Source organism: Oreochromis niloticus, linkage group LG5 (genome assembly GCF_001858045.2).
Source record: "Oreochromis niloticus isolate F11D_XX linkage group LG5, O_niloticus_UMD_NMBU, whole genome shotgun sequence".
Taxonomy (NCBI): domain Eukaryota; kingdom Metazoa; phylum Chordata; class Actinopteri; order Cichliformes; family Cichlidae; genus Oreochromis; species Oreochromis niloticus.
Window position 1 is genome coordinate 16,863,854 of NC_031970.2, and position 14,110 is coordinate 16,877,963.

At 39.6% G+C, this 14,110-nt stretch overlaps 1 protein-coding gene across 2 annotated transcripts in view; it reads right to left on the reverse strand.

Moving 5' to 3' along the window:
* grm2b (glutamate receptor, metabotropic 2b) overlaps positions 1–11,774 on the reverse strand; it is a 29,707-nt gene extending 17,933 nt beyond the window's left edge. Inside the window, exons 1-3 of one of the 2 annotated variants that reach the window (XM_025907217.1) lie at positions 11,134–11,774; positions 10,457–10,495; positions 6,494–7,121 (exon numbers count right to left, since the gene is read on the reverse strand). In XM_025907217.1, the coding sequence (XP_025763002.1) occupies positions 6,494–7,003 (510 nt within the window). In that variant the 5' untranslated portion in view covers positions 7,004–7,121; positions 10,457–10,495; positions 11,134–11,774. The remainder of the gene's footprint in view (positions 1–6,493; positions 7,122–10,456; positions 10,496–11,133) is intronic. The other variant, XM_003448336.4, reaches the window with a different exon arrangement.
* Between the last annotated feature and the right edge of the window lie 2,336 nt (positions 11,775–14,110).

Sequence of the window (14,110 nt, forward strand, 5' to 3'; positions counted from 1 at the left end):
GAACCAGCTTTCCAGTCATTACAATGTTTTCCTTCACTTTGAATGACATACTGATGTGCTAATTAGAGAGCTGCAATCTGTTCTCTGAATGTGCTAAAGTTTTCACTTCTAAAATAACCGATATTATATTCAGCTATAAAATTGCATGATAAACAACACTCTTTTGAAGTTAACACCAAAGCAAGGTTGGTTTTTGGTTTTTGTTTTCCCCGACTTGCTCTGTGAGCGGGAGAAAACAGAATAAAGACAGAGCCCTCTCAATTTTGTCTGCACGACACAGGAACAGAGTTAATAAAACACTGCACACCAAACGTATTAAACATCGATATGTGGAGGGACAGATGTTATAACCTTAAATCATTGAGGGCCTTCCCAGATGCTTCAGCAATGATAGAATAGAGTTTGTCTGCTGGTCTTGAAGGATTTAGTTGGTGTTTTTTGAGTATACTTTCAAAATATTACACCTTTAGAATTCTGCAGTCTTGATGTCTGGAGACTGAAGGGAGAGAAGTTGATATTGTCATATTGCATACCAGGGATGGTTCATCTTGTACATGAAATCTGATTTTAAAAAAATTTAAATGTCAAAAAACTAACCCCAGATTTACAAAACTTTTTCCCCAATCCATACATGAGTTAATGCAGGTACAGATTAGACACAAGCAGCTGGGCTATGCATATAGTCTGTGCAGTGGATGAATCTGCTTCAGAGCTCTGCGTGTTGCATTTTTTATCATCATAAAGTTAATGTTGAAGATAAACTTCTGGCTATGCCTCTGAGAAAATGTCATTTTTTAAATTGTTCAGCTACCCAAGCATAAGACATTGTGGGAACACATTACAATTATTTAATTGTCTTTCTTAAATTATTTCTCTGTGATGCTAAGCTAAATTCATAGGTGTAAAATGTGTGGGCTGTTGGTTATGAATCATAGATGCTTCTACATGGCTAACATCCTGTTTGGCACGGCAAACTATTTTCAAAAACTTCAACTGTGATAAGACATAACAAAGACAACAAAATACACTGGGATGAGCAAGGCAACCATACAAGCCTTCTAAATGTTGCTGGGCTAATTATGAACAAATCCTTTGAGACTAAAGAGAAACTGGCTCATCTCCCACCGTCGTTACCACCTCTTGTCCTTGGCCCTGTCACAGGCAGCATCAGCCTTTTCCACACGCAGGTGGGCACATCCCTGCCAGCCAATGGAGACATATCCCGCAGATGGGAAAAGCAGCTTCTCTCAAAGTTCCCCGGGATGGTCTCTGGCACTCATCCTCCTCTGTTTTATAATGCCCTTCATCTCCAGAAAGTGCTTCTCTGGGATAAATGGGGACTGTGTAAGACGATGACCTCTCAAAAAAATCCCACCATGGGCTTCAAGGCACTCTCACGGCTCGATTCATTAAAGTGCCCAGGAAGTGAAGGCACTCACAAAGAGACTGTTGAGCATCGTGACAGTAGAGGTATGTATTCAAATTTATACAAAAACACTCAAAAGCAGAGAGTTTCTTTTTTAGTCTTTGTGACTGTGTGGCTGCTGAAGATTCATTCACAAGGAAATAGACAAAAAAACAAGCTGTTCTTTTGTCAAGGCATCATCAACATTACATGAGAGGGAGGTGTATGTTATTCACTCCTCGCTATGAAAGGAAGCCCTGAGTGTAATGAAGGCTTTAGAAGATTATAACATGGTGCTGGATATCCTCAGTCCCTTTCTGTCAAACTCTTCATTCAGCTTTAACATGCTCTGATGAAGCATTCATCTCTGCAAGAACTTAGCTAAGGTTGGATCATAATCTGGCTGTAGCACAACTCAGTGTTATCTATACTCCTCAATGCATGGTGATATGCAAAATGAGACAGTTCAGCTGTCATACTTTATATTTAAAGAAATACTAGATTTCAAAGTGAACACCATACAACATGTAGTTATAAAGGATAAAGGATTCATAAAGGATTCAGTTATTTATAACATTGGCTTGGCACTATGGCAAACATTACTGATGACTTTTTCTATTGAAGTATTGACACGCGATATTTATAAGTTGATATACGAAGCTTTGTAACTAAACTACAGTACTACACAAAAGTCTTGATCTTTGTTTTTCTTTGGACATTGGTTGCTTTTTCACTCATTTTCATTTTCTTATACCGATGTACTTTCAGACTAATGTTTTTTGTTTGTCTGTTGCTTAATACAGACCTATGAATCATTCAAACATAAAAAGGGCACCTAACTCAATGGATGGACCAGCGTTGGATCAACAGATAATGAGCAACTTGGCAAAGAACCAATTTTAAATCGTATTTAGTCACTTTGACGCTAGCGGCTTTTCACAAACACATAATTTGTTCCCATTTTGTTAGCTTAATCTACAAAAAAAAAAAAAAAAAACGTCACCCACTGTCACCAAATTGCTTGCTTATAGGGGGTTGTCTGATTGTTGAGATTTCTCTCTATTATTGTAGGATCTTTACCTTACAACATTAAGCACCTTGAGGTGACTATTGTTGTGATTTGGCACTATATAAATAAAATTGAACTGAATTGACTTGAACTGACAAAAGAAGAATTGTCAGGTCAAAATCTATCCACAGCAAATAAACAGTGTCTGAAAGTCATGTCCGTAAGAAATGGGGGGAAAAAATCCAGCATGTACTGTTCACTGAAGCCTCATCAGAAATGGTCTCAGTTGAAGCATGGCTTTCAAGAAGCTTTCTTAAAGAAGGGAAACAGGGAGAAAAAGCTGCTGTTGCTTTTCATTAATGTAAAACAGTACATTAACTTATAACACACCGGGGAAAGTAATCTGTTACACTACTTGCTATATTTGTTATACGTTACTGCAGAAATTGACCCGACAGATTATATCGTAACCAGTTAACACTATAAACCTGCGGCTGCAGGTGATCACTCATCACGGTCTTTGTTACCTGTTGTAGTTCAGGGTCTGGCTGCTTCACTGGGGTGAAGTTTAAGTTTAACGTAATTCTGGGTTCTTGGCTGACTTTGTGTTGGCATGCTGTCTTTGCTTGCCAAGAGGGATGTTTTGTTAGCAGAACAGTGCATTTGTTTCTGTCCTGGGTGCAGTCTGAATTTCACCATCAAACTCTTGACCTTTCATGCAATCAAAATAAAAGTACTGTCCATATTGCCACTTCTGAGAAGCTGTAGATCACTCCACCACTTTCCTCCACTCAACAAACAAACTGAAATAAGCTGATTGTAGCAAACCCACAGGATGAAAAATGTGCTTGATTTTTTTTCTTTCTATTTGCAGTGTGTCGATGACTGAAGAGACTTTGTAGTGCAAGTAACAACATGAACTATAATGCAATTACTGAATTTAGTACAGTAACAAGTCACTTTAGAAGGCGTTGCACCCAAAGCTGGGTTTGTCAAGAACTGGACTGAAAATCAACAGTTAACACTTATGGAGTTATATTAATCATCAGTCACCCTAATCATCAGTGTTATCATCAGTATGTGTGGAAGAGGTCAGGAGAAATGTAGAAAAATGAGTGTCTATAACCTTTTGAAAAACCCAACAGAGGCTCTGTCGTGGTTTGGGGCTGCATTTCAGCCAGTGGTGTTGGGGATCTTGTCAAAATTGATGTAATTATGAACACATAAAAGTCCTGCCAGATTTTGATCCACCATACAATACCATCTGGAAAGCATCTAATTGACATTTCTTCATTTTTTTACCATGGCAGTGATCCAAAACACACTGCCAATGGAGTAGAAACATACCTGGATAGAAAAATAAACAACAGAAAACTACCAGTCATGGACTGGCCTCCCCAGAGCCTGGATATCAACATTACCAAAGCAGTTTGGGATCAAGGTTGTGGCTAATATCCACTGAAGAGCTCTGTCCTTCAAGAAACCTGAAGAACTATTCCTGAAGACTACTTAAAGACGTTACAAGAAAGGGTTTTTATTAGCTTTAGAAAAGCTGAAAGAAGCTTTTTTTTGTTTGCAAAGCAAAGTCACAGCATCCAGTGGTCAAATTAGACACCAAAAACATGAATCAGCAATATAACTGAATAGAAATGTTACTGAATGAAGGACCTGTAATAGGTACAAAACTCTATTATTAGTCACATACATAAACCTGTGAACCAATGAAACATAAGGTTGGTTTCCACCACAGGAACTAACGGGCCACTTTAGGCCACCATAACCTTTTGTGCCTAGTCAAACTGCCTCTGCAGTACCTTGCAGAGGAGAAAAAAAACCTATTCCATAGTAAGCTCTTCTGATCAGCCACAAAAAATTTGTTATAGGCATTCACAATTATCAGTAGCGAAGCAATCCATATTTATTCAGAACTTAAATTGCTTTGACACTTTTGGAATTTACACCACGGTGTTGCAAAATTACTACATCACCTTGTGAAACTAGTGGCTCCTGTGGAAACGGGAATGTAGGAAGAATGGAGGAAAGGAGTCTGTTCATCTAAGTTAACTTTCACCTTCATCAAGTTCCTGCAATGTAAGGCAGCTATAAGTAGTGAGAAACCTACAAGATTCAGCAGACAATGAAACAATTTGTTATAAAGCATAAAATGATTATCGCAGTTTTATCATTACAAGGATATTGTTACTCCTGTACAATGAGTCTCCTAATGCCTAAGAGGTTTTGTGTTGTGGCAAAAGCCAGTGCCTCTGTTTGTTTGTGTTTTCATTGTATTTTATTATTGCTGGGTTTCTCTGAGACAAATATCCAGGATAATCCAGGATGCTATGCTTTGAGGTCCTTCGACTGAGGAAAAAAGTGGATAGACATTGCCTGTAGAAAGCTGCTGTTAAAACTGGTGATCTTCACTGTGTCACCAACTTTTAATTAAATGTGATGGAACTGTACTGTTTGAACAAACAAATCTGAAGTGCCCCAGAGTGTAGTGTTTCAGCTGCTGAAAACAAGTTAGAGGGCAGAGCAGTGATATTTCTGGAAAACCACAATAGCATTTTCATTAGAGGTGGACATGTACTACAAATACTTTGTGACACACTGAAAAGGTTCCTGTGGCAAAGATTCCACTGTTGTACTTAACAGACCGCATGACACAAAGTCATACTTAGGTGGCACAAAACAGGACGAACCCCAAAATCAAAATGCGTTACTTGAGTTATTTTATCATTTCAGTCGGTATTAATTAAATATTGGTGTATAATAAATGACTATTAGCTGGATTAAGGAACACATGCTTATCATGTAACAAGTGAAAAACTGGAAAACACTGGTTCAGTTATTATCTGAACTCAAATGAGATCATGTTGCCGCACCCCTAAGGCTAATAGAGATGATCTTTACTTGTGTATAGTTTACCCAAGGCTTCGCCACATATTGTGCGTGTGTGTGTGTGTGTGTGTGTGTGTGTGTGTGTGTGTGTGTGTGTGTGTGTATAACCAAATTATTCCTGAGCACTTTGTCTCGCTAACACTGAGTGCTTCAGTAATTATGTCATGTAAGGGCAATCAGAGTTAATTAATTATGGTCAGATGCACTGCCTCTAGCAACCTTTCATACATGTGTGAAAGGTCAGTTTTCCTTGCAAGGCAGAAATGAAGTTGCTGACAAAGTGACTGATGTGTCTGTGAATGTTGATGCTTCAGACAAAATAATCTCAGTAAATTCTCACTCCAGCCAAAGAGAATTCTCTTCTACTGAAGGCTCAATTCTACAGCTTGTGAAAAGTGGAGATGCAAGGATTCTTTTAGCAACTTCAACATGTGAATGAGCATCCACCCCCAAGTAACACAATGCATGCTCACAAAATAAATAATTGGAATAATATTGTGAATTAACAAGTTTTTTAAAGGCCTGCGAGTGTTAAGCTGCAAAATATTTGCTCTTGCAGAAACAAATTACTCGATTACAGATGCAGACAAAATGCAATCAACTGAAAAGAGTACATATACACTTACACACTTAAAGAAACATTAGGACTCTGTTTTGGTGAGAGTCCCATAGACAAAGAAGATAATTACCAGAGGCAAAACCTCTGCTCATTGCTGAAATAGATCACTTATTGTGTTTGGGGTGTTAGTGCCTTTTGGATTCATGCTGTTAACTGACACATACTATGCCCTGCTCTGTAGCTAATTTTGACGGATCATCCAGGAAGTCTGTGGTCCAATTTTGCTAACTGTAATTCTAAAAATATAATTGTATGCGTTAGATGGGGACCAATAAGCAAGTATTTCTGTTTCTGCAATGGACCCATGCAGTTTATGGATGCACCTTGCTAACCATGCTTGTTAGCATAGGCTGATAACTTAGCACCTCAACCCCTCACCCCAGATGAGGTCAGTACAAGACGTAGAAAACCCACATCATGTACCATAGCTATACCATATGGTATACTATAGATCTTAGTATAGTGGCATGGCAATTTTGCATGTGTCACAGTTTTCAGTAAAGGCATGCAAGTGCAACTGAAGCACTAAACAAAGGTTATTATACATTTGCACACTCACCTGAATTGAAACATCACTGTAAGATCCTCCGATAACCCCTGAGATGGCCAGTGGAACCTCATTTTGAATTGGTCTCGAGCCGTCTGGGCAGATGAAACCTGGGTCGTGCACCTTAGTGAGGGAAGCTCTTACAAAATCTAGCGACTGCTCCAGAGCATAAGTGTCTTTCGAGCAGGTGTCCAGGATGTGAGCCCCCAGCTGGAGACCAGGAAGGATGCGATCGCTGGAGTTAATCTCGTCAAGTGCCAGCAGCATGGCTTCCAGTCTCTGGATCCCTCTCCCCTCATTGATCTTACCACAGTCTTCCATTCCATCACCTTTTTCGTGCACCGGGAACAGGCCTCCAATCACCAAGTCTCCATCGACGATGATCTCACGTTTGGCTGAAGGGGGCAGTCTGGAAATACTAGGCAGGACTCCTGGTATCAGCAGCTCGAGCAGGAACACATGGAGAGGCCAGTAATGTGCAGAATTGGCCTGCGACTTGGGGCAGAGCACTGCACTTAGCATGGCAGGACCAGGTAGCTTGATTTAGCAGGTTGAAGTGGAGAGCAGAAGAGGTTCACACAATTTGGAGGCAGATGTCTTTCAAGTCCTCTGTCAGTGAGTGCAGCATCTTTAATATTTCCTTAAAAAAAAGGGGAAAAATTAATATATGTTATCTATCTATCTATCTATCTATCTATCTATCTATCTATCTATCTATCTATCTATCTATCTATCTGTCTGTCACATTTGTATCCTATTCCTGTGGAGTAAAATTTAATGTCCTTGCCCAATGTCAATGAAATTCTTAAACTAAATATGGGTCAGAGGCCTATTGGTCAGTTTTTTGCTCACAGGTTTTCACTCAAAGATATGAACAGTCATGCTTTTTTCTCTCTTATCTTTTTAACTGATTCTTACCTGAACTACATGGCTTTTTCTTGACTTTCTTGACTTAGTGTCTATAGAAATACTACAGAGAAATGGTTTTATTGGAGACTCTAAACTTAACAATTCTATCTGAAGACTGAAACACGGCCATTAATGTTAGAATTTACTTTCTGAAGTGAAACAGAAGACTTAATATTTTAGTCAGAGTCTCAGCAATTCCAGTGTGAAATAAATTACATTTTATCTGAAAGACCGACTCAGTGTTACCACCTTGGAGTGACCACATCAAACATTTATTGATATTTAAGGCACCTCTTGACTGAAGCATAATTTCCAGGCAATGGAGATATCACATACACGGTGATTCTCCTCAATGGCTGTGGTTGCCATGGAAACATGGTGGGTAAAAAATAAGGGTTGGACTGCAGGGGAGTGGGCAGAGAGACATGTATGCTAATATAGATTCCTATCATGTTGAAGTAAGAGGTTTGGATCTCACCGGGGGTTGTCTGATTAGGTGGGCAGGTTCAATCACAGCGCTCTTAGAGAGCCAATCGTATTTATTCCAAACACAATTAATAATCACATTTATCAAACACATAGTTCAGAACAAACACATAGATTAAAGTAGATTTATACTGTGGAATGTATTTTTAAAGACTCGTGGTTTACTTTTCTTTTTCTGCAAATTTTATCAGAATTTCTTATCAGAGCTTATATTTCAGCAGTATTACTCACATAAAGCTCTGAGGGATGTAACAATGGCACATAATATCAACAAATATTGTCTGTGGGTATGTTTTGCCTTTTTTAAATAGAAGTTGAGCTATCAGAGGAGTCACGCTGGTAAACCCACAGAGCTTGGCAGCAGTTTGGACTAGGCGATGTGCTGCCGCTACGTTCTCCTTTAAGACACAGTGGGAAGCGTATTACTGACTTTCCCCCTTCTGTCACACAGTGTTGTTACTTACATTATAATACTGTATAAAAAAGATGCACGTGCATTGATACTTCTTTTATTGGCAGTTCTCTCAACAGTCGTTTCATTGAGTCTGAGTGTGTCCTGTTTCCTGTGCTCACAGAGGCAGAAAACCGTCACAGTGGGGTTCACAGGGACTGGTTACAAAAACACCAGCGACACAAGCATAAGTTCATGCATGCGTGCATGCTTTTGAACACTTCAGATGTCACAGGATATTGTGAGGAATATCCTGTGACAGCACAAGCATCTCTTGAGTGAAAATGAGGAGCAAAAAGTGTAATGAATGCCAAATTTCTTCCCAGATAAATATTACATCAGATTATGGGTGGGGAAATCTTATGGTGCATTGATGAATCTGTACCCATCAAACTGAATTACATGTGGTAATATATAAAGTTACAGCCTCTGTCTCATGTCAGCTGTGTGTCTTGAACACTACGTGCAGCTGTATGGGACTGCTGCAACACATTTGCCCTATTATTAGAAGCAAGGTGAGAAATCAACTTGGAGAGCTCAACTTTAAGAGTCTAATTGGTCTTCAGTGCTGTCTGTTGAGCAGATGGGGGCTTTCTGGTTGCAGAGACTAGGTCACAGTATGAATTAATGGTGCAACAAGGAACAGCCAATTAGGCTGGTCAATACAAACTAAGCTAAAGTGAGGTTAGACATGCAGAAGCTCTTCTAAAAATTCTAAGAACTGCAAAGAAATGCTGGCGTGGCTGAAGTGGACAGCTATTAAAATCAAATTTCTTTCAATTATTTGCATACATTCTTTAAATGGGAGCAGTATTATCAGCTTACATGAGAATTAAAACATCAGCATCTGCTAAAGTAGCTTTTATCAGGCCTCGATCACATCATTAAAACTATCTTGAAACGGCTGTCGCACTCACACTGAGCAGCCAAGAGAGTCACACGCTCCCCAGCTGTCTGCGCACAATATTCCCTCTGAAAGGCAAGTTCAAAAAGAAAAGACGGCGTGCTTTACTCAGCTTTGAACCATCAGCTAATGCATTACTGCTCCTGCCCAGCACAGAGGATTTCTCCAACATTAGCATAAAGAGGCTTTGAGAACACTATTCCTTATTGTCCTTACTCCTTATCCCGGTATAACTAATGTGTAAAAAATGACTCACCACCCAGTTCCTTTCAGCAGTGATGGTGATTGGCAGGTATAATCATATTATCTACGCGGAAGTACAGTTTTATTTATGTCTGGGGAATGAGCTGAAGAAATGAATGCACCTCATTTTTTGTTATCATCAGGTACAGACTGAAAAATAATTGTTATAAAACAATCATTTATATTTTTAATTGTTTAAAATGGTGACACAACTCAAAATTTAAGAGTAGACACAGTCTGCGTGCAGTTTTATTGAAAAGTACTCGACGTGACATTTAATTTAGAGCCCGATCCACTGCACATGAATCATTAAGCCCGGTGAGTATGACAGCCTAAACAGCGTACTTGTCCTATGACATTTAAAGCACTACTTTTCTGTGCTTATCTGATTAAAAACTAGATTTAGGTTTAAAGTTTAGAGGTTACAGTGTTATATAACATCAGATAATAAACTGTCAAAAACTGAAGGTTTCAGTCAGAAGACAATACACTAATCATCCACTTCAAAGCGTCAGATCTCTATATATGAAAATGAACTACAAAAAGAAGAGAAAACTGCAACCTCAATAGCTCATCTTATGATTCCCATCGTTATATAATCTCCACTGGGGACCCAGTTTATCCCTCCACCTGGACTTGTCAGCTGAAGGAATTAGGATCCCTCTGTGGTGGCCAGCAGCCAGCTGATTGTGTTTGAATGTGAATTAAATGCATATTTGTAGAAAAAAATAGTGCAGTTGTTTAATTTTTATAAAATAAAATAAAATAAAATAATAAAATAATGCCCTATCAGTATGTTTATTCATAGGTCACACTTAGACTGGGAGACAAAGGGCAGATGTAAGAATTACACGTGCTAGAGCAGATTTTCTTTGTTTCCTCTTGGTGAGAATGTTGGTGAGCATGCTGACACCATCTGATGATAAAATACATAACATCCATCAAGACACCGTGGCGGTGTCTCCCATAATAAATAACTCACCTTTGAGGTAAATCCTACCGCATCACTCCTGTCTGACTCCTGTCATAACAATGTGATGCGTGAGATACGTGGATGATTCCAAAGCAAAAACACCTTCTTCATATGTTGCAGTGACTCGATACATTAACTAGCTGAATTACTTTCCACATCAGGGTCCATCACATTGTTTAGGGCGCTGTCCAAAAACAAAAGCCCTGATTGGTTTGAGAGGAATGTCTGCCTCACTCAATTATGTAATTTTCATTTGAGACAGTGAATACACTCGGGTCAAGCAGGATTACAACTTCACATATTCATACAGGGAAATGCTAGCACCTCCACAGTAACACGCAGGTATTGGGATGGCTGACAATAAAGTGAAAGAAAGTCTCCTCCTGCTATTTTTGGTTTGTGTTGACAAATAGACTTTGGTGCATCAGATGTGCCTTGTGAGAGGAGGAATGGGGATAAATGCTGGGAAAATGATGAACTGCTGATAAGGTATTATAATAACGGACCTGTTGGGAGTAATGTTGAGGCTGTGGGATACATGCTCGGGGGTGGGGGGAAGACCACTTTGTAACGAAAAAAAACAATTAAAAATGCAAAATCACGTCAGATGGGAAAGACACAAAGTACTTTCCGTGTTAAACCCACCGTCAGTATAACATCAAAATTATGAAAGGACCGTTTCTTACCTGTTAGTAGCACTAGGTGTTTCTTCCCGAATGGATTTGAAGGGTTTCTTTGCGCAAGCCGAGCTTCAGTACGTTAGAAACGTGAAGAGCTTCATGTGACGAGCAGATTCCAGATGTTGTTCACTTTGGGCATCTTTGCCAGGCACCGGTTTGGATCTGTCCTTGGTTCTGAAGTGTTCTTCACATTGGTAAGTCTTACAAACTCCTTTCGGTGCCCCCCAACTTGTGCCTGCCAGCCACAGTGACTACGAGCCCGTAGACTACCGCCCAAGTGCTCATATATCCATCCACAAGCGCAGCAGAAGGACCGAGGGCTTCTCTTTGTCTCTCACAGCGAGCAGGACTAAGAGGCAAGTGAGTCTAAATTAAGTCATAACAGCACATTTTTTAATGTTACATTTCATATTGAACGTCGCTTCTCTTCGGAAAGTTCGTCAAATTAACTTCAAAACAAACGGCGCTGAGAAAATCCTGCCGTAGCCCATCGGATCAGAGACGCACAGCCACTCTCAGCTCTTCCACAGAGATAATGAGTGCGAGAGTCGACACCGTGCTCGTCTCAGAAACCTGACGATGCTTCATGCAGCGTTTGTTTGCAAGATAGTGAAGGGAGCCACAGCAGCGAAAGAGGTGTCATTATTTTTGAGTCGCTCCTATTTGTACAAAAATTAAATAAATAAAAAAATGTATAATGATAATAATTTCCACTGTTCTTTCTGTTGGACTAAAGGATAAAAAGGTGCATCAACTTCTCACACAGGTCAAGTGACTTATTCATGTGGAGCTGAGCTTGTATAGTGTCAATGTCACTTTTAATGATAAACCGAGAAGAAGAAAAAAGGTGATTCGCATAGATGATATAAACCGGATCTCTTCTGCTAAATTTAGCAAGATTTTTTTAAAAGGAAAATGAGCATCAATAAATGTATTTATTTATTTATTTATTTTTAACCACTCCATGAAGGCTGGCCAGCTCCTTGTTCACCTCCATCTCATTAAAACTGAATCACACTCCAGTTGAGTGCCACAGCACTTCACAAACTCAAGAGGTTGGATGCACAGTTGGTTTTTCATTGGATAAAGCACCCCCCCCCCCCCCCCCCCCAAACCAACCACTATACACATACACAATAGATATCATTTAAAAGTTGGCATATTTTATTTTTCTGCAGATAACTAACCTTGCTGTGCTGTTACATGTGTGAATACACATAAACTTTTTCTTGACTCTCTGTGCTAATTCTCACTATTAATTTGGCTACTTTAAGGTCTGTGCAGCCAGCAGTGGGGAACTTCAAAGTCTGCTGCTAATTAAGACTAGCTTTGCATACAGTTCTATGGCAAAACATTTTTCAGAGACACACATCTGTGCTACGAACTATGCACTCTTCCAAGTGCACCAAAACAATATTACATCAGCAACATTCCTGTTGTACAATTAGTGAGAAGTGCAAGGGGGGGGGAAATCTGCTGCACCAGCTTGGATTGTGTGTTCACAATTCAGCCTGCTGCACAACCGGTTGCAGTTAAATCCGGTGATATTCAGGGAGGAAGATGAAATTAATTCTGAATGAATTCAGCGCCACTGCAATTCGCCACTCACCCACACATGTAAAACACATCTCACCGTTTGCATTTTTTTAATTTGTGGATTAACAAGCTACTTTGCAGTTAGGGGTTGGGAAAAGACGAACTTTTCCTGTGTACAGTGGCAATTAAAATGACGAGCGGGTGCAGCTTGTTGCATAATTCCCTCAGCTAACACAAAGGGACCAATTTTCTTCCCTGAAATAGAATTGTAGTTTACATTACAATAGTTGAGGGCATGTGGGTGGAATACAGAGTTTATATAGGAACATGCCAATTAATGCCAAGCAAAATTACAGAGGACAGAGGGAAAGTGCTTCCAGCCACTGGCCATTGCACAAAAATCAGACCACTTGTCTCTTTGTAATCATGACAAAACTATCGGTCCACAACTAAGTTTCTTTTAGTGTTTTGTTAATGTCCACACACATGGAAATGCAATCTTAGTTGAAGAAAACAATATCTCACAGACAGACGTAGGTGTAGGTGTCACAGATAAGAAATGGACAAATATCTTCTGATCAGATTACTTTCACCTCAGCTGAGTCAGTCACTCTTATGTACCCACAGCTTGGGCCTCTATGCTGCGTTTCCTCCACAACATTTTTATCAGCAGAGGAAATCAGGCTTAGTTTGCACAGAAGTAGCTTTTAAATATTCATTTCACCCATAAACAGAAAGCTTGTGCTTCCAGTCATTAAGATGGTATCTGTCTTTCACTTCTGTTTATGAGTGGCTTTTTTTTTTTTTACAAACCCAGTATAATGGAGGCAAGAGGAAGCTAGTTGAACCATTTTTGCAACAACAGTACTTTGAAAATATGCAGATCTCATTGTCAACATTGTGTAGTTTAACAATATAGACTTTTATATTATACATGATATCACCGCTTTAGTTTCAATGACCTGAGGCTCTCATGTAAAGTGAAAGTCAAGGTTTAAGTTCCCATTCTCTGTGTTTATTTTTGCCTAAAGGGAACCTACAATGCCCATTTTCAGCTCCTTAATCTTGGACTTCACTACAGCAGCTTTACATGATTCACAGCCTTTATAGCTCTCATACCTGGTGCAGATCCAGTTCATCAAATGTCTAGAGGAAGCAATCTTAGCATTTCTATATTTGAGACCACCCTCCCTTGAACCATAAGGTTTAAGCAGCAGGTGGATGGGGATGCTGTGCTCACAGCAAGAGCTATGTGCCTGAGATGACCCTACTAAGGACATCCCCTCTCACTGGCATCATCTCAAGCCAAGAGTAGAAAAAAACTGTCAGAAACTGAGCTATTTATAGCAGTCTGAAGGTTGAGGTTCTGGCTCACGAGGATTTCTTGTACACATGCTGACTCCATTATTTGAAGCTTTGGCCATACTCGATATTAGCATGTGCTTTT